This window comes from Sporothrix schenckii, assembly GCF_000961545.1.
Source record: "Sporothrix schenckii 1099-18 chromosome Unknown Cont48, whole genome shotgun sequence".
Lineage (NCBI taxonomy): Eukaryota > Fungi > Ascomycota > Sordariomycetes > Ophiostomatales > Ophiostomataceae > Sporothrix > Sporothrix schenckii.
The window spans coordinates 225135-244617 of record NW_015971149.1 but is presented as its reverse complement, the minus strand read 5'-3'; the positions used below and the strand labels follow the sequence as shown (position 1 = coordinate 244617).

Genomic DNA, 19483 nt, shown 5'->3' with positions numbered 1-19483 from the left:
TCGCCTCTCGTGTTCGCTCGCTAACTTTCTGGGGAACGGCGACTAAGAATTGCAGACGCCGATGGCGAAAGTCCAGGGTCGGATTTCTAATTGTTCGTCCAGCCGCGTCATATGTTTCTGGACCCTGTCCGTTCTTCGTTATGTCAACCTTTCGTCCTCATGTTATGCACCAAAAAGCCCCCTCCGTTCTTCACATCCGGCGTCGGAGCCTTCAATATGTGCTTGCTTATCTGCAAGTAGCGCCCTGGATGTCAAAAGCCAGATAAGGCCCGCGCCCTATGGCATGACTGCCGATGCAGAGTAATACGGAGTACGAAAAGCACGAATTACTGAATAACACAAATCAAACCAGAAAAAAATGACATGAAATTGAGGGACAATCCTTGGATCGAACACAGGACGACACCATACGCACCATACTGAGAGAATTCCGACTTCTCTGCCATGCAGTCCGCAAGGTCCATTGACTGGCAATCGCTTTTACCGTTCGCTTTTGCCTCGGATTGAACACCGCTGTGAGAAAGACAAACAAGAAGGCGCAAAGCGAGACAAATTTCCAACTAGGGAGGCGCACCCAACATTTGCGGGAGCACCCGACATTTCCAAACTAGCAAAAATAAAACAAAACCATCAACATTTACATCAAAAAGTCTGTGCTGTCATTGAGTTTTCACAACACGCCTCGAGGAGCTGTCATATGCCAAAAGGCCAGGGCAGTAGACGAGAGCAATAGTGCACGCATTATTGAACAGAAGTTTTGAAAAATCCACATTGGAAATAAAATAAACAGCCAACACACACGTATTTTGTTATCGTGCCTTGAATTTATGTCCCACAAGCTGGTTATCAACGTATCAACGGATCGTCGCAACGTCCACTGGCGGCGGAGGAGCGTATGGAACGTCGATGGTGGTCGACGAGGGCGTAGGCACACAAGCAACAGTGCTGTTTTTTATCTAACCCCCCTCTAGCATGACTACGATGTATTTAGATTTTCACACCTTGCATCCTGTCAGTACAAATGCAGCCTTAAGGCAACCACGACGCACCAATTGAAAGTGCAGAATTGGAATCTCCTTGACAGCATGCAAGACAGAAAGTAGGGTATTGTCAGTAAGTGCTAGAAAAGCCTGCGGTATTTAATATGCATCTGCTACATCCGGATATCATGTCAGCTGGGCAACGACAACGTCAATACCAGCATCCTAGTTCTACATTTTGGACTCACTCTCCCCTTTGACTTTAACGCCCATTAACCCATTAACCGACGAAATAAGACTGTCTTTACCGTAGCCCAGCTTTAGCTGACGCGATGGCGACGTTGGAGACTGCAGACAAGACTTTCCCATTCGACTATTCCGAGCATGCTTACCGAAGCAACCCCCCTCGGCTCTGGCGCGTGCAGTGCCCAGAGTCCATGGGAAACCAAGGCCCATCAGCAACAAGCGACATTGTGGCCGGTGATGGCGGAGGCATCGCCGGCAAGGGTGGGTTTTCCGACATGCGAGAATTCACCCAGGCCGTGGTGTGCCACTGGAATTGGAATTGTCGACAATTCCCCGAGACGGGTGGACCATTTCTCTCTGTTTTAAGCGATCATCTGCATGCCCTGAGATGGGCCAAGAAGCGACGTGATACCTGGGTGCGTGCTGGAATGCTCTCCAACCGGAAAGACTTACAAAACGCCAGCTGGGCAGAGCGAAATGTGTACCAGGAACCCAAAGAGGCCGACTGGCCCGGCGTCATATATGAGATTGATCTGTCCAAGATACCGCCCTCAGCCCGACCTGCTCTCTTTGAGAGCACTCGGCTTCAGGCTGAGTTGGACGTCGAGCAGAGTTCGGGAAACGGGTATCAGTTTGCCAAAAACGAGTTTCTCATCTTATACCGCATCCCTTCTGCGAGCATTGTCTCTACGTACAACTCGCCGGACAGTTTCGAAGAAGCTATGGCCAATTATGTGCCCAGACCACGGGGACAATTTTGTCGGATTATCGGTGACTACGACAGCGCTGCAGAGGGCGAAGTTGAACAGCCGCGGCCCACGATCACTTGCTTGCATTAGCAACGCAGCATTGGGCGAGTAGGGAGAGGATAATGGTTGACGTGTCGAAAGCGGTTGACCAAGATCGCGAGCTTTTCGTTCTGTCTTCTTCTGGTGCATGGAGGCTCCTGTCCGTCGTTGATTCGACTCCTCGACGTATAAAACAAACGCCGGTTATGACCACGTCTGCCACTACCTTTGAGAATTTATGTCAGCGATACGTCTGCCGTTGGCTCTTTTTCCCACGCTCTCTTTTGGCTACCTTACTGTGCCTAACTGACTATGGGCGGTCCGATTGACATTCGTCTTCCTTGCCGCGTTCCGTCGAGACCTTTGCTGCTGTGTTTTGTACCGGTCATTTCCCCAAGTGTATCTTCCGGTTTCCTTTGGAACAATTTCAACTCATGCTTTCATTATATGTGACCATCGGCGACTGAGACTGCATTTGTCTGCCGATGGCAGCGTTCCCAGTAGGTAGTTGTATCTAGACTGTTAAGGCCACACCAGGCTGAGCTCAATCAATCTCTCGAATTCCGACTTCGACGTCCGTATGCGGCTGTCTGAGCATCAGCTTTGGTGGAACGAGACAAAAGATGTATCACTTCAGTCTCGATGCCAGTGAAATTATTGGCGAGCGTTGCGTGCCGGTGTATTGTTAAAGCGTGAGACTTTCTTATTTCGTCACAGCTGTCTCCGATTGCACTGACAACCGGAACGAGGTTTGGCTGTGGGCATTGTGGTCAGTTTGACGAATACCGACAGCGATGATGATATCCATAACTTAAGAATTGATACGACCGGCGCACTACACCGCGCTGGGGTTCTTTTGGACAGCATCTGTGCTCCTTGACGAGTGAGAAGGCTTTTTTAAGCTGCGTCTACCGCGAATTGGAGATTGTGATGAAGCCCGTCGATTTGCTCAATTCATTGGCCGGCGAGACGGCTGACCTTGCCGAGGGCGACATGTTTTACGTTCTTGAGTGTAAACTGTCCACGGCATCGATACCGGTAGCAGGTCCACGGGGAAGTGTGATATTCACCTGTTCAGCAGAGAATTAGCATCGTCGTATATCTTCCATTTGCTTACAGCTTCTCACGTCGCTCATGTTATCCTTCCCAAATCATTGCTGTATTTTGCCCATGTATACTGCACTTTTCTTGAGGATTACTTACTGGAAGTCATGCCTTGTTTCTTTCTGAACGTTGCGTAGCCGGCTGCATGGCCAGGCTGGACGGCAACGTTCGCCTCGGGTTTGTAACAGTGCGTCATGTTTCCACGATTGTGCGTCTTTATCATTGGCCTGGCCACGGGTGGCAGCCATCTTGATACTGGGTGCGGAGAGGTTATGTTGCCAAGTTGCCCGTTGCCAAAGTCTTCCCGTTTTATTCAACTTTTGTGCGGTCCAGCCGCGAGCAGCATTCACAGAGCAAAACAGCTAGATCTTGATCAGACGTGCTCACTTGACACACTCGTTGTTGCACCCCGTACCTTACAAGCCTCCCTATCGATTTTGTTTGACTTGTTCTACATATCTCCAGATATTACGAAAGCACGCGCGTCACTCCAAGTATGTCAACTCCGTACTCAGTTGATAATTCAAAATGCCCTCCGTCTAACATGCCAACCTTAATTCCGCCCCGGGTTTTGGGAACCTATGCACCTTCCTCCAAGGGAAATGCTCCCGGTGGCAGGCTGTCAGCGCTATTAGACGGCAATCATTGGGTGCCATCCCACACTCCCCAGGCAGATGAACAAGGGGCAAGTGCGTGGGCCCGCTGTGGATAGACCAACAGAGACGTAGCACGATCCACTGCCACGATGGAGGAAGCTTTCTTTCTTTGCTTGGCTCTCGAGTGTCTTGATTTCGTTTCTTTGGCCATTTGTTGCGAATGTCTTTGCTCTGTACGCTCAGGTGCATGGCGCCGTCATCTTAATTTCTTAAGCCCTGTTATCTTAGCTTTGGTCCGTTTGGGAGCATCTCCTGCCTCTTTCGTCGTTTTATTGGCAAATATGCGTGACTATTAGATATCAGAACCAAGTTTGCTTCTCCCTTGTAACGACATCCCGGAACACAATTCTCAAAAAACAATGACACCTTTCAAATACCAAAGACAAACAAATCGGCAGGCAACAACTTTCTTTTCCTCTGAATGATAGCTTTGACTGTCAAATTGTGGCCCGAACAACCGCAAGACAGCTGTCAACCCGTACCGTGCATTGCAAGGTGACCTTCAGACGATCACTTGCGTTGCCCGTGCTTCGTTTCCCGACGGCGCGACGCTCTATTGCTCTACTCTATTTCGTGTTGATTTGGGCCGTAAGCACCTTCTACAAACACGATAGCGGCTCAGTGTGGGGCGCCGTATTTATTTATTTTTTCAATTCTGTATTCTGTATGTTGTAGTCGTCGTCTCACTCGCGGACACAACCTTGCTCCTTGGCCTTTCTGGGCTGATCCCGTCCCGTAAAATAAACTGCACAGTAATCCGCGTTGGCCCCGTTTTCATGACTACTTCGAGCTACGGGACATACGCAGGCGAGGACAAGGACAATCTCACCGTAGCAGTCAGCATTCGAGCTGCAACGCTACTGCATGTCAAGCGAGGTGTCCACCAAACCACAAGGGCCTGGACAGCGAAAATCCAATCCCATACGAAGTAGGCGAGAGAAAAAGAGGTCTGCACCCAGCCCTAAAATGAGGTAGCAACTTGTAGTTCGACGTGAAGGCAGAGCTTTCTGTTGGAACACCCTCCTCCGCAAATCAAATTCCGTGAAAGGTCAAGAAAGGCTCTTTCGGCTGACCTAATCCTCCCAGAGCTCATCCGCTGGCAACAACAGCCGGCGGCACAACTCATCTGGCGCTGATGACTTTCATCTTGTCCGACGTTGGCTTTTTTCGTGTTGCCCTCATCGCAACCCTCTGTTATCGCACGCCGTGAAAAGGACCGCTTCGTACGCGCATCCGTCGGCGGCAATAGATGCCGGCCAATGAATTCCAGTCTTGTGGCGCACGTTTTCCCTCTTTTCGCTGGGTACAGACACGATGAACACGAGGGGCGAGTCCGGTCGTTCGGAGGCATCTACCAAGATAACCATCTGCCTGCCGCGTCCCCTGGTTGGTCGTGTTGGATATTAACATATTCTCTTGGTGTTTACCGATGCATTTCTACGAAGATCGTGTGGGATAGGATATCCTCGGAATATGGCATAGGGACTGAGACGTGTTCACTCTTCGGCTTCTCTTACTTACACACACACCTTTGTTCTAATTCTTTTCCTAATGTTATCATCTCATTACCTTCCAAGTGTGAAGAAAGGCGTCTGTTATCATTGAGTATAGCTCGCCATGTCTATCGATAAAGCTCATCGTCTGACACATCATATCGTATACGAAGTATGGAATTCAAATAGGAGGACAAGGTAATGAAATCCTGATAGACATTCTCCGTCTTCCTGCATAGACCGATCGAAACCGAGCGGGAACAGAACAGACCTGGCAGCGGACCTGATGGAGACCTCTGACATCGTGGACTATTGGTAGCAACACAGTGTGCGGTGTTGCTACCGACACATCACCACACTCCAAGGGGAAGCTCATGTCCTGAGATCTTGGCCGTTTGCCTCCCCCTCATTATCATGAAGCTTCCCCAGACTCGCATTGCCCCTTCCCCGACAAGGTATCACAGTAAGCCTGCATCGTGGCCCGTCTATTACGTACAGATCAACAACACTTCCCCAGACTTCTTCTACCAAAGACTCCTCCCCCGCAGAAGCGGAAGGGGGCAAAGTGGTCAAACAACGTAAGAACCACAAGGCCGAAGCGCGTTTGGCACGTGGGTCGGTCGTGTCAAAACTGCTCCTATTTTTGCTCGTTTTTGTGACAAACGAGGCAAAATGTCTCGTGTTTTGCCTTGTCGTCCACACCTCCGCGGTGGACATTCCGGGGCCGTCGTCCGGGGAAAGCACCAGATGATTGACGCCACGCGGTCAAGATCGGCATAAGAACAGACGGCCGTCGTTAAAAAAAAGAGGGGCCCGCAAACGGAGGAGAAGAATAGGGAAGGAGGTGTACAGGCGTTTAAAGAGGCACATGGGCACAGACACGTAATACTCACCAGGCGTAGTCGGTGTGGCGTTCGTGGTGTGTGGTTTGTTTGCCACATTTTTATATATGAAAGGAGACTACTTTCGCTAAAAAGATCTCAGGTAAATAAAGGCACATTGGAAGACATACAATTCTTGTGTCAGGACGGCATCGCAACAGCTGATTATTTTGGGGTGCCAGGAAGCCACATCCATACCGATCGAGGGTTCCTGGCCACACTGGATAGAATCATGTTCAAGCCTGTTCTTGCGCCAAGCTAAAGTGTGTTTCAAGGTGGTGCTATACCAACAAGTTTCATAGAAGACATGTCCAGGGCTACATTCAAGGCATTCACATGTTTGTTGCCCCAGTGCAAGGCATGTTCGACTGGGCTTTCGTGTACACATACGTCGACAGTCGTACGCGTCCTTCTCAATCCATTGAACAGCGTACAATGTGTGTCGTCCTTCCTTTCCTTGTCTCTGCCAAACTATCTCTTGAAATCAATCCATTATTCATAAATATTTGCGTTGCGCTGTGTGTCGCAATAGACCTGCCTTTTTGAGCTTGGACGATGGACGGGGTGTAAGTCAGCCAAGGAATTAAGAAAATGGAGACATAAATGCAGTTGAAAATGTCGGCCTCCAAAGAGATTGGAATATAATCTGCCCTAAACGGCCTGGAGTAGCAGCGTATTCCGTTTCGTATGCACAAAACGAATCAAGTAAGCAGGATGGCAGCTATCCTCCATGGCGGGAAAGTGTTCAGAGCCGCCGGAGAATGAAAAGCGTGACAAGGTACTTTGCAAAAGTCGCTCAAGGCACTAGGAACGAAAGATGGGGCCCAAACCGATATCGAGCACCGTCTTGACACACGTCGTCCTGTAGACAGACCGCTGGAGCTAGGGACGGAGGCTCTGAGCTTGATCAGAAAATGGTCCGATGTCAGAGGTTGGCGGCCGATAACAGCCTGACAGTACGTCGTATACAGTGGGAAAATCTTCGGGAATCGAGCTTTTTGTTAGTTCTGCTTTCGGAGCAATGTTTCTTTCCTTCGACACGGGAGCGTTAGAACGACCTTGTCCACTTTCTTGTAAGTGCCTAGTGCTGTAAAAGGAAGCTCGGCCACCTGTTATTCTTGGCACGGAGATGTCCTGCTCCACCTCGAAGACTAAATGGAAACTAAAAATAAAATAATATAAAAAAGTGTAATTTTTACCACAAAAGTTGTAATCGGCGTCTCCAAGCAAAGACACAATGCTTTCATGTCTACGTCGTATTTGAGAATCTCTATCAGCTAGATGAAATGGTGTGTCGTGCTTTCTGACACCAGTGGAGGACTGATTGATTCCAAAGCGCGGATTTCTTCCGACGGAAACGCTGTCTAAATAATCCGTGAGCACGACGACGTCACATGACACCGACTCTCTTGATTCCTTCATTCCCACACCCACACTCCCTCTCTCTGGATCAAAAGCTTTTCTCATGGACAGACCGTGGATGAGAGCATGAAACCGGTGGATGCGAAGAAACGTGCTGACAATGGGCCCCATATCACAGTCTGGCCATCTGCACTATCAAACTACCACCAAAATACCGTCGTACCGTCTTGCGAAATGGCATACCGATCAAACGATGCCAGAGTTCGTTTTGTGTAATTTATGGGTACTTTTTGTTTTTGGTTTGCCACAGCATTATTTCACGCATACGGGAGTGCGTTTGCATAATACATTCCCGGGAGCGGTGTTTTCCTCCATGAATTTAGCGAGGAGAATCCGAATTCCGACCGTGTGGTTAAAGTGTGCATCAGCCCATTCGGGCTCCTTCGATGCAATGGTAGAGGCTCACGCAGCTTGTCGTCGTAGTGCGATCTTTGTTGAAAGGCACGACCGGCGAGTTACAGAAATGCACGACGTGGCGCTGGCAGGATTGGCAGGCACACGGAGAGCAGGATCGATTCCTTCAGCGACTAGCATATATTACACCTGTCATTAGCCAAAACCGCCACGACAAGGATTCCGACAGCGTGGGCGATGTGTTCTGACGATGTGTTCTGACAATGTATTTCTGTTTCCCTTACTCATCTTACCTTTCCGTTTTTGACCTTGCCTACATCTACATACACAGTCGACATCTGCGCGTTAAATGTTGCATTTTTATATCATGAACAAAGGTTACAAAACGGAGCCTCCGGTACGACTTTTGCACTACCGAGAAGATTCATCGTCTAGTGTGGACTCCAAAGGAAGACCCCTCCGTTTCTCGTCCTTCTCCTTTGCTCACAGGTTAGTATCATTACGGATTGCGGACCTGGACCACACAATGGAGACATGTGTAATGCCAAGGTGAGCCAATTGCTCCTTTGCTATTTTGTTCCATCTCTTCCGCCGGATTTCTTCTCCAAACCTCCCATAGCGGTTATCCCAGCTAGGAAGGAGGCAGTCGCATTCCCATCCTGGAATCTCTCGTACTGTTTGTCGTCTTCGACGTTGCTTTTCGCCAAGACATTTGCGTTCAGAGAATCCGCACCTGTCCTTGTCGACTTCACTTGCCAAGATTTTTTTTCTTTGCCAAATGCCGGCTATCCGAATTGACGATGCAGCCAAGGATGCGACGGTTGGGAGGCTGTATTGGAGCGTAGTCCTTTCTCTTGGATTCCCGAGCTGAGTGAATTGAAGAAAGTATGCCACGTCGAGAAATTCGCTGACATCGCGGCGCATCGACCTTTTTATAGTCCTTTTCCGATCGCGTATTAGTCTGCTTAACCTTAAACATCTGCCGTTCGACAGCCGCGTTTGCTGTGTCATAGTCCGTATCGTAACTTGAACGCGTACCCCGAGTTTTGCCCGTGTTTGCGTCCATTGTGAGGTGTAGTTGTGGCGTCTATTCCTTCCGTTTCACCTTCCATCAGCCTTTTATTCACTAATCGCCACTGGAACCGCTGAGGCCGAAGAAAACATTAAGGTGAGAAAAAATGAAGACGGTCTAGCTTGAGAGAGAAAAAAAAAACCTCTAATACGGTGATGGAAAAAGGCAGGTGGAAAGACGCGATGGAAAAAAAGCGTAGCGTTTGACGGGAGGCAAACAGGTGGCGTAGACGCCAAGCTATCCGCCGTGCAGCGACCTACCATTTCCGGGTCTAGTGCTACCTTGTTTTGCACCCACAGTGGAACGATGTTCCTGCCTATCCTCTGGCCACAGAAAGCCAGTTGAAAGGACCGAATCTCGAAGGGTAGGGGATAGGGGGTGGTGTGCCGACCACTGGCGATTGCTGCTGTCCACCAATCTCGTGTTAGAGAGGGCAACATAAACAAAACAACACACAAGCTGCAGCCAAGCGCTGGGGATCACAAGGTATGTGTCGATCCCCGCGTTCTGTTGATTGGGTGGGTGTTCTTCCAGAGTTGTCAGCGATGGCCAAAGTTGAGATGCAGAGACAAGAGAAAGTGAAGTGGGAAGGGAACAGCCAAACTGAAATGAAAGGACGAGGGCAAATGCAATTTAGCACCTGACGACTAATGTCGACTTTGTATACTGAAAAAAATGGTGCAAAATACGAGATGAAGGCGGTCTCGCCGGCAAAGAGGAAAAAGAAGGTGCATCGTAATGCCATCCACATGACGTGCTTCTCATATATTTTTGCCTCTCTGCGCTCTGGGGCACTGAATGATGGCTTGTTTTGGGGGGGGAGGGACCACGCCATGACAGGTTTCCTGAATGTCAACTTAGGAGACTTCAGACAAAGCGGAAACGAAAAAAAAAAAGTACAAAACCGAAAAAGTGTCTCCCGATCCCGTTCTGGCGAGACAATGAACAAAACGCATCGAGCAAATGGCAAAAGGCCCGTCGCCTCAAAGAGCTGAGTACTTCGCAGTCTTGAGTAATCGGAGGTCAGTCCGTTTTAGGCCTAGGAGAAGCGGTCGTGCACAAAGGAGACGACGGGAGGACCAGGGGCAGGGAAGACGGCAGCACCTGTAATACGGCGCGGCGAGTTCCTTGAAAAGCAGCCTTGTCTTGGAGACGCGGAACGACCATCGAGTACCGGTATTCCATTCCCTGTGTCGCATTAGCAAACATACACTAAGATCGCAATAGCACTAGCGTGCGATGTGGGAGGTATAATGCCAGACTTGCATCTGTTACCACCTCCTTGTTTTGGCAATGAGCGACACGGAGCATGGGTAGCCGGCCATTATATCAAAAAGCTAGTAATCTAGGACGGGGTCTCGGGGTATGGGGTAGAAACCTGCGACAACCGAACTGCAGACAGACAAGCGATAACAAAGCTCAAGAGGCCATTGGAGGCAGATGACATGCGAGTCGTGAGGGGGCTGTCTTGGCACTGCTGGTGCGATAGGATAGCGATACGATTCAAACGATCCAGGTACTAAAAAAAAAAAAAAGCACAAGAGAGACAAGGCGGTCGGCGAGCTTGTGGCAACATTGCTGTGAGACGCGGGCCAGAGGCTGGAAGCGTTCTAGAAGCGGATGTTGGAGCGAGGCAATCGGGGGCGGCCGAGGTTAGCTGTCGAGCGTGTCAGCGACATTTGCCGCCCTAAAACGAGCAGTCGGTGTTGTCCTCGGTTGAGCAGTCTGGGATTTCGAAGGATTTGCCTCGTCTGTGATTTTGCTATGAACAAAGCCAAAATTTGGATGGCGTGCGTCGGCCCTATTTTAGAAGGCTCCAGGCGGCCGCCGTGCCCCTGCCTGTTTTGTGTTTGCTCATCCCACCACGTAAACCCTCGATTTATGAGTGAGCGAATCACAGCGCGTGCAAGAAAATCAGCCAAGCTGCCGACCGACCACTCATCTCCTTCGCTCCTTCCTTCGTCTGCCAAATTGCACCTTTCGTCCTGCCATGCCTGTTTCACCAGGTTCATTAGTTGTTCCCATCACGCAAGTTTATCTCCTGCCCACATTTACACTGGGTTATCTTTCGCCCCTAGCCCAACTTTCAATTCCGTCTTGACTCTTTGGGTGGCCCAGTTTGAGATGCTGGCGGCGCCGGCGTAGTCCCAAAAGGGTGGATCCCCGCGCCATTTGGTAGCGTCTAGCCTAGGCTGGAAGTACCTTGGTACCTTCGGACAACGACAACCCAGGCCCCAACACGGACGGAGGGTAGGTAGGTGAGCGGTGGTGGGTGCTTGTTTCCTGATCTGGAAATAAGGCAAGTACACGACGCAGCCTGCCCAATTTCAACGACATCGTCCCTGTCGCACAAGTCGCGCTTTTGCACTTCACCCAAGCTGTATCGTTGGGTGCTGTAAGTGGCAAGCTACGGGAAATCGGGAACGGTGCATCATCGCGGTGGATCGTAATGTGATTCCTGTCTTTCCAGAGAGCTCTGACACCGGGCCATATGGTCCAAATTGGCAAGAGCAAAGCAAGCGCCTTTGGCACCTTCTCTTTTGTGTCCCACCACATCTTGGCATGTCGCCTATGCTCTTTCTGTTTTCGTCTGTCATCAACGCTATCTCTGACCTTCTTGTAATGGCAAGACACTCTTTCCTTATTTTTTATGCTGTTTTACACTGCGCTGTTTTACCGCCCAAATTGGCCAGATATCGGCTGAATGGGCTTCGACGTCCACGCACGCAGTCGTGCCTTCTCTGTATTACCAGCCCTCGCCGCTCCTGCATTATGTACCACATCACATACCACCTACAAGTCGTACCTGCTGTTTCATGGCCACCTGCATCTTAATTCCATCCATTGTCAATCGCAGGGAGGTGCTCGCCTCGCTGAGCGCGCGTTTGCGCCTTCCCTCCCAGTCCAGCAGTTCCATCTCTCGTACGCTCGGGGGCCGTCTTCTTGTATGCTGCCCGCCCCCCCTCCCATCCGCCACCAACTCCGCACTACTCTCGCTCCTTTTCCTAACGACACGCGACCGGCTACAAACCACCCCCCTTTCGCCATCCAGCCACCCCCCCATCCGCATCCTGAAATCCTGGGTTGATAATGAAGCACGCCGTTTATCTCTTTCGTTGTCTAACCCACCGGCCATTGCTGGGGTAGCTCGTGCTTGGCTTGTCCTTTTGTTGCCTCCCCCCTCTCAAAATCCCTTGGCCTGGTCCTCTTCCTCGTGCTAGACCCATCATTCCATGGCATTGGATCGACATAAAAGACCATCCCGTCCCCTTTCCCCGTCCGTTTGTTTTTCCTTTCATTATTCTTCTCAACTCCATCCCGACCACCCAACAGTGTGTGCACAGGAACAGATCCTCGTGGAACAACACACAAGATGGCGTCCAGTATGTATAGGTCTCACGCCAACACACTGTCATGCATGCGGCATTCTCACGCATGACAAACCTTGGCGACAGCTTCACTAACAAATTGTGTTCAGCCGACGAGAAACCACCCATCGATGGCAACAACGACCTGACCATGTCCCGCACGCCGCCGGGTGACCAGCACGGCGCCTACCTCAATCCCGCCATCATGGAGGAGGATTACGAGGGCAAGCCCACCGAGGAGGAGATGAGGACGCTGCGCCGCGTGCCTGGCAAGCTCCCCTTCGTTGCCTACCTGATCTGCATTGTCGAGTTCTGCGAGCGTGCTTCGTACTACGGCGTGCAGCCGCTTATCAGCAACTATGTCAACCGGCCTCTGCCGCCCAACGGCAACGGCCTTGGTGCCCCGCCCCGTGGCACCCAGGAGACTGGCGGTGCTCTCGGCATGGGCACGGTCGTATCCAACGCCGTCTCGCAGTCGTTCTCGATGCTTGCGTACGCCCTGCCCCTGATCTTCGGCTACCTGGCCGATGCCCGCACTGGTCGCTTCAAGCTCATTTGCTGGGGTGTCGGTGTTTTCGGTGTTGCCCACGTTCTGCTCGTCGCGTCGGGCGCTCGCTCGCTCCTTGAGAGCGGCCACGCCAAGATTCCCTTCTTCCTGTCCGTCTACATTCTGTCTGTTGGTGCTGCCATGTTCAAGCCCAATGTCTCGCCCCTGCTTCTCGATCAGATGGTCAACACCGTTCCCAAGGTCGTGGTCACCAAGTCTGGTGAGCGTGTCATTGAGGATCCCGAGGCAACCACCGAGCGTGCTATGCTCTGGTTCTACCTGGTCATCAACATTGGTGGCTTCATGGGTGTTGCCACGGGCTACGCGGAGAAGTACGTCGGATGGTATCTGGCGTTCCTGATCCCCCTGTTGCTGTATATCCCCCTGCCTGGTCTTCTGTGGTACCTGCACAAGCGCCTGATTCTGCACCCCCCTGGCGGCAGTGACATGGTCAACGTTTTCCGCGTCATTGGCATCTGCATTCGTCGCGGTGGCATCAAACACATTGGCCGTAGCGGCTTCTGGGACCTGGCGAAGCCGTCCGCCATTGCCGCTGCGGGCCTGCACTACCCTGTTCGCTGGAACGACGAGTTCGTCGACGACGTGCGCCGCACCTTCCAGGCGACTGGTATCTTCTGCTTCTTCCCCATCCAGTACCTCAACGACAACGGTATCGGCTCGGCCGCGTCTTTCCTGTCGACGATGCTGACGACCAACGGCGTGCCCAACGATGTCATCGTTAACTTCAACTCCCTGTCCATCATTGCGGTCGCGCCGCTGCTCAACTACGGCCTGTACCCTCTGCTGCGCCGCGGCAACATCCACTACGGTCCCATTTCCCGCATCACCACAGGTTTGGCCATGTCGACAGTGGGCGGCATCGGCTACACGGTGCTCAACTACTACGCCTACAAGCTGTCGCCGTGTGGCAACTTTGGTTCGTCGAACTGCACGGTCGGCACTGGTGTCGCGCCCATTTCCGTTTGGTACATGGCCATTCCCTACGCACTGGGTGGTATCTCGGAGCTGTTTGTCAACGTTCCGGCCTACGGCATCGCATACTCGCGTGCCCCTGTCAACATGCGTGGTCTCGTATCCGCCCTGAACCTGTTCAACACTGCCATTGCCTACATCATTGGCCTGGCAACGTCGTCGATCATTGTCGACCCTCACCTGACCTGGGACTTTGGTGGCACGGCCATTGCTGGCGGTATCCTGACCGTTGTCTTCTACTTCATGTTCCGCCACATCGACAAGGAGGAGTACACGCTGTCGCAGAACCGCGACTACGAGCTCAACCTGGAAGGCACCGACAAGGTGGTTGGCATCAACGAGTACAACCAGACGCACAACCTACCGGCCCCCATTGCCGAGAACGAGGAGATCATGATGACACCCAAGCAGTAATGCAAAGCGATTCGATCTCTCCATACTTTCTTGTTTTTGTGGCAGCCTCGTAACGCGACATCCCCCATTCTGTTATGCCGGAGTGTCGATTTCAGTGTTCTATGCGCCGTCGTCTTTTGTGTGTTTTCACTTGGCTAGCGAGCGATTTAGCATCTATTGACTGAACCCGTCAGATCCCCATCATATAACCCAACCCAACACTACTATAGTCTTAAATTTTTGAAAAAGAGATACCTTTTGTGCTTTGCCATTCCCGCAAGTGCACGTCTAAGCAAACTCATCGTTTTCATTGTCTGTACTTGACAGTTGTTTGGCATATGTCATTTCCTTACCTCTTTATTGAGATGAACGTATTTGGCTTGTAGCTTGGCCTTTTCACATGATGCTAACTGGAATGACCGCCCACATAGATGCATTAGGCCCCGTACAATAAGATCACGTTCTCTCCACTAATAGTCGATGTCATCGGTGTACTTATTCTCGTCCAAACACACAAAACAGAAAGGGCAACGAGTCTACTTCTGTCTGGAGGGGCTTTCGCTGACAGGAAAAAGCCTGTCGCGGCCAAGCCAAGCCAAGCCCCCCCCCCCAAAAAATTAGTCAAACCCTTGATCTTTCGCTCACAAAACTTCAGGGCCTAGTGCTCTCTCCGGCGATCGCTCCGAGATCTCAGTCTGTTGGCAAGCAATAATGTCTCGTAAAATATTGTGACCAATTGGCGTTGTCACATGTACGTCGTACACGTGGTGGTCTTCACGTCACAGTTTCTATCTCTCGCAATGACGATGATATTACAACGGTATTTGCCACGATTCCAAAAGCTTTGTTCAATCTCCCGGCCAATCCCGTTGTCTTGTAGTTTTCTTGGCCTTATCTCGCAATTGTCCTACATACCGCCCATATTCATAGGCGGACTCGGTGCGGGCGGGTCCTTGATGGGCGGATCGGGTACAGGGACTGTCGATGTTGTCGGTGCTGGCGCGGCTGGGGTGGACTCGACAGGGGGTGCAGGGGCTACTGTGCCCGTCTCTGTGGGTGCTGACGGCGCAAGCGACTCCGCTGGGCACGGCCGCCACTCCGGCACAAAATGCAGGTTCAGGGCGTTGTCCATGCCACCAGCAGTCATGTTGATACCTGCTGCACCGCCCAGCTTGCCGCTCGAGTACGTGCCGGTGGCCTCGACGGCCGTTCCATTGAGCGACACCGAGGTGCGCACGGAAATGACCGGCAGGAGGCCAGTGTCGTTGACGCACGGCGACCAGGTGACGGGGCTCGGGTTCAGTGTGACGGAGAATGAGCCTTTGTTGAGCGCCGAAGCGTTGACAGTCGCTCGAGCGCGCTTGCACGTAGTCAGTACACGGGAAACGCATTGTCCAGCTGCATGTGGGGATGAGGGCGTAAGTTCATACTCCCGCTTCGATGTGGTCGAATCGCGTGTTAACGCGGATGCCGATAAACGACGTCGGGTCCAGCTCGGCGACGCCCGAAATGGAGACCTCGCGAATGTGTACCTGGTAGCCGACAGGGGCGTTGCCGAGGGAAATCGACTCTTTGCAGAACTTGGCCACGGAGCCGCGCACGACGCGGTTGTCCTGCGCATCGTGACCGCCGGTGTTGTTGCCTGGACTGCCTTCCGGGGCGTCAATGGGAATGGCCGAGCCGTTGAGGGTCAGGTTCCAGCCCACAAATGCAAAGACGGGCGTGCCGTCCTTCATCTGGTGCACCATGCCGCCGTTGCCAATGGGGCAGCCAGAGCCGGTTTCAGTTAGGTCGAGCACGGTCGGGTTGATGGTGACAGGCGATGGATCGACGGCGTTGGCTTGGGGATAGGCGTGGGCCGTGCCCAGCACAGCTGTCAGCCCAGCAGTCAGCCCGGCGAGGTGAGCGAAGGAGTACATTTCGACGGCGGCCGTACTATCTCGAACTCTCTTTTGTCGATATTGACATGTACGAGGTGGGCAAAAATTAGAGTCCGGTTTGATTCAAATCTCAAGGTTCAAAACCAGGAAGCAAGTGATATAAAAGAAAAAGTGAACCGTAGAAGACCTTGCAGTCTATTCCTTTTTTACTTATTTCAGACCACTGAGTACGTACTCCATTGTCCGTCGGGACCAGCTCGTGTAATTGGGCGCAATCTCCGTTGATTGAGCCGCCGTCTGGATGTACGAAGAGGTACGGGAGACAGGCTGTGCCAAGGCCTCTGGAGGGGTCTTTAGTCCCCAATGGCTATGCTTTTGTTTTCATCCTGTCTTTTACCCTGGCAATGGGACGACGAATTCTCGGGACGGTACAGTCGACCTTGTTGACTCGAGAGAATAGCCTGTCTTTTCAAGATTGATGGGTCCGTTTTCCTTGTTCTCCCCATTCCCAAGACCTCGGGAAGAAGATTCGCTAATCTATGGTCTTGGCAAGGAGTAATCGATAAAATAGATTCAAATCACCTTAAGTCGGTGACCAGCCCAGTAAGGTTTCTCACGATACAGAAAGAGACGCGCAGCACAGCGGAATCGTGGTTGCAGTTGGATAAGCCGACTCCTACCGAAGTACTGAAGTCCGATCACGGTGTCCGTGAACGTCCGTAAGTCACTTTTGCGAAATTACATAATCATAAAATTTATTTGCCATTTTGCCTCTGTCATTCTTCTTCTACTTGTGCTATTATCCCCTCCGTTTCCTCTCTCATGGTGCATCGTTGGCAGGCGAATACGAGTGTCCGTGAGATACCTACCAGGGCACGCGCCGCGATGGGCGTGTGCTTCTATATTCCTGCAACGAAGCAGGATATAGGACCATGGTTGGACATCTTTGAACTTGTGAAATGGCCACACCATATAAACAGTCCCGAAAGGCACATCGATGCAGCCCAACATGTTGTATCAGGAGCAGTCCGGACCGGCACGGAGCTACCCAGATATGCCGTCATGGTCTACGAACTGATGCTGTTCGCCGCAGTCAGCAAAATACATAACGTGTGTCCACATGTGAAGAGCGGATGCGACAATACCCAAAAAACTTTTGAGTATTGTGCTCCATAATAATGTAAAGTCAGGTAAGACAATGGTTGCTTGCGTTCATGTCTGATAACTCACGCCTATACAAGACTTCACAAGGTAGGCAGCCTGCCTGACTAGCGCAGTGTCTAACGTAAAGAAAAATAAATGAAAATGAGAGACAACCATGGTTTTGCCAATTACAGCGTTCCCCCGTACATTCAATCGCGGGCTAGCGTGTTCCGTTTTGCCGCATTTAGCAGCCCGCCCGCGGAACAAATGAGCGCTTTCCGAACGACGTCGTCTGCATGGGGGCACTATATAGAGCGGGTAATCTATTTTTGTGGCCCAGCGCTGCCCTCGCCGTGTATGCTTGTCCAAGGAAGTTGACAACCCTTGCAAACACTGCTCATGCCCATGACTACGGCGTTCATTGTAGATTGCACTCAACTCCACATTTTGGCCGACAAAGCTGGGGTCAGGTTCGCCACGACAAGAAGCGACAGGGTGCGCATGCATGAGGTCAAGCATGTGGCTGGTCTTGGCTTTATTCACAAACGTCAGCGAACCGGGAAACCGACAAGAGAGTATCTCGTCATCCATGCCCCATGGTCAAGTCTATGCTTCGCGTACTGAAATTATAGTCGTAGTCTATCTGAATCGCAGGGTTCTTTCTCGCACACGTCCTATACCTGCATCTTTCCCAATACCACCGTCGCAGCAAACTAGCATCGCTCGGAGGCACATATCCCACCATACCCAATCCCATCCTCCAACGTCCTCTCCTATCCCAGGTCACCCCACAAGAGCCGCGCCGAATAACCGAGTCTGGTCCAGAAAACGAAGAAAATGTGCGCATGGAGAGACTAGAAATATAGTACATCGTCTTGCTGGCTTGTCGACAAGGGATGTCTTGTATATTGCGTGAGGGCGTTTTCTCGTAATGAGCGGAGCGGCCTTGTCAATAATAGTCCCTTGACAGCAGTGGGCCAAGGCGTGGAGGATAGGAGACACTGGCTGTGAGCACCGGCTGCACATAAACGGACTGTCTCGCACTCATGACGTCCTTCTTGTCGGTCGAAAGTCTCTGCCTATTCTGTCTCTGCCTGTCCTTGTCGTCGTCGCTTTGAGCCATCGGTTGATACCTTCTATTTTCTATCTTAAATTTCTCTGTTCCCATCCCGTCTGCTTCATTCGTGTCCCTTCACACTCTCGATATGAAGTCTGCACTTCGCACGGCCGTCTTCGGCCTTGTCGCACACCTGGTCGCCGGCCATGCCACCTTCCAGGACCTCTGGGTTGGCGGAACCGATATGATAAGTCTTCTCTCCATTCCCACTGCCGCTTGATGCTTCCCCTACTCACACAACATACGGCTCGAAGTGTGCTCGCTTGCCCTTGTCAAACACACCCGTCACCGATGTCGCGTCCAACGATATCCGTTGTAACGCAGGCACAAAGCCCGTTGCCAACAAGTGCGCCGTCACGCCGGGCACGACGGTCACGGTCGAGATGCACCAGCAGCCCAACGACCGCTCCTGCAGCAGCGAGGCTATTGGTGGCGCCCACTACGGTCCGGTCTCCGTGTACATGTCCAAAGTTTCAGACGCCAGCACGGCCGACGGCTCTTCCGACTGGTTCAAGGTCTTTGAGGACAGCTGGTCGGCAGCTGCTAGTGGTGGAAGCGGCGATAACGACAACTGGGGCACCAAGGACCTCAATACGTGCTGTGGCAAGATGGACGTGCCCATTCCGGCCAGTCTAGCCCCCGGAGACTACCTGCTGCGTGCCGAAGCACTCGCGCTGCACACGGCCAGCTCGCCGAGCGGCGCCCAGTTCTACATGACGTGCTATCAGCTGCAGGTTGGCTCAGCGGGCTCTGGTGCGGCATCTTCGGCCGCCAGCCGGATGGCAGTGCGCGCCCTTGCGGCTGACTATGAAACCGTCAAGTTCCCCGGCGCCTACAAGGCCACGGATCCAGGCATTCTCATCAACATCCATCAGAAGCTGGCCTCGCCTTATGTCGCGCCCGGTCCGACCGTCGTCCCTGACGGCACTACACGTGTCGCCGGCTCGGCATGCACGGGTTGTGAGTCGACGTGTAAGGCCGCCTAGAGCGTTTGGGTGCAGTATGGAAAACTAGCAATGCCTTGGGGACTGTCAGAAGGCCTCGTA

The 19483-nt window shown here is 52.0% G+C and overlaps 6 protein-coding genes across 6 annotated transcripts; 3 read left to right on the top strand and 3 right to left on the bottom strand.

Moving 5' to 3' along the window:
• Positions 1–1312: 1312 nt before the first annotated feature.
• On the top strand, positions 1313–2065 carry SPSK_01253 (uncharacterized protein; the record flags this gene model as incomplete). The annotated part of the gene is made up of 1 exon (XM_016728184.1): positions 1313–2065. One exon carries the CDS (start codon positions 1313–1315, stop codon positions 2063–2065), a length of 753 nt encoding a protein of 250 aa, XP_016583908.1.
• Positions 2066–2968: 903 nt separating this feature from the next.
• SPSK_10379 (uncharacterized protein) lies at positions 2969–3314 on the bottom strand (the record flags this gene model as incomplete). The annotated part of the gene is made up of 2 exons (XM_016736820.1): positions 2969–3084; positions 3218–3314. 2 exons carry the CDS (start codon positions 3312–3314, stop codon positions 2969–2971), a joined length of 213 nt encoding a protein of 70 aa, XP_016583907.1.
• An 8355-nt stretch (positions 3315–11669) lies between these two features.
• Positions 11670–12132, bottom strand: SPSK_10376 (uncharacterized protein; the record flags this gene model as incomplete). The annotated part of the gene is made up of 2 exons (XM_016736817.1): positions 11670–11761; positions 11787–12132. The coding sequence occupies 2 exons, from the start codon at positions 12130–12132 to the stop codon at positions 11670–11672; spliced, it is 438 nt and encodes a 145-aa protein (XP_016583906.1).
• A 237-nt stretch (positions 12133–12369) lies between these two features.
• Positions 12370–14318, top strand: SPSK_01084 (oligopeptide transporter; the record flags this gene model as incomplete). The annotated part of the gene is made up of 2 exons (XM_016728015.1): positions 12370–12379; positions 12475–14318. The coding sequence occupies 2 exons, from the start codon at positions 12370–12372 to the stop codon at positions 14316–14318; spliced, it is 1854 nt and encodes a 617-aa protein (XP_016583905.1).
• An 886-nt stretch (positions 14319–15204) lies between these two features.
• SPSK_01218 (uncharacterized protein) lies at positions 15205–16216 on the bottom strand (the record flags this gene model as incomplete). Its single annotated transcript, XM_016728149.1, has 2 exons — positions 15205–15657; positions 15728–16216. The coding sequence occupies 2 exons, from the start codon at positions 16214–16216 to the stop codon at positions 15205–15207; spliced, it is 942 nt and encodes a 313-aa protein (XP_016583904.1).
• A 2309-nt stretch (positions 16217–18525) lies between these two features.
• SPSK_01239 (uncharacterized protein) lies at positions 18526–19423 on the top strand (the record flags this gene model as incomplete). Its single annotated transcript, XM_016728170.1, has 2 exons — positions 18526–18606; positions 18692–19423. 2 exons carry the CDS (start codon positions 18526–18528, stop codon positions 19421–19423), a joined length of 813 nt encoding a protein of 270 aa, XP_016583903.1.
• Between the last annotated feature and the right edge of the window lie 60 nt (positions 19424–19483).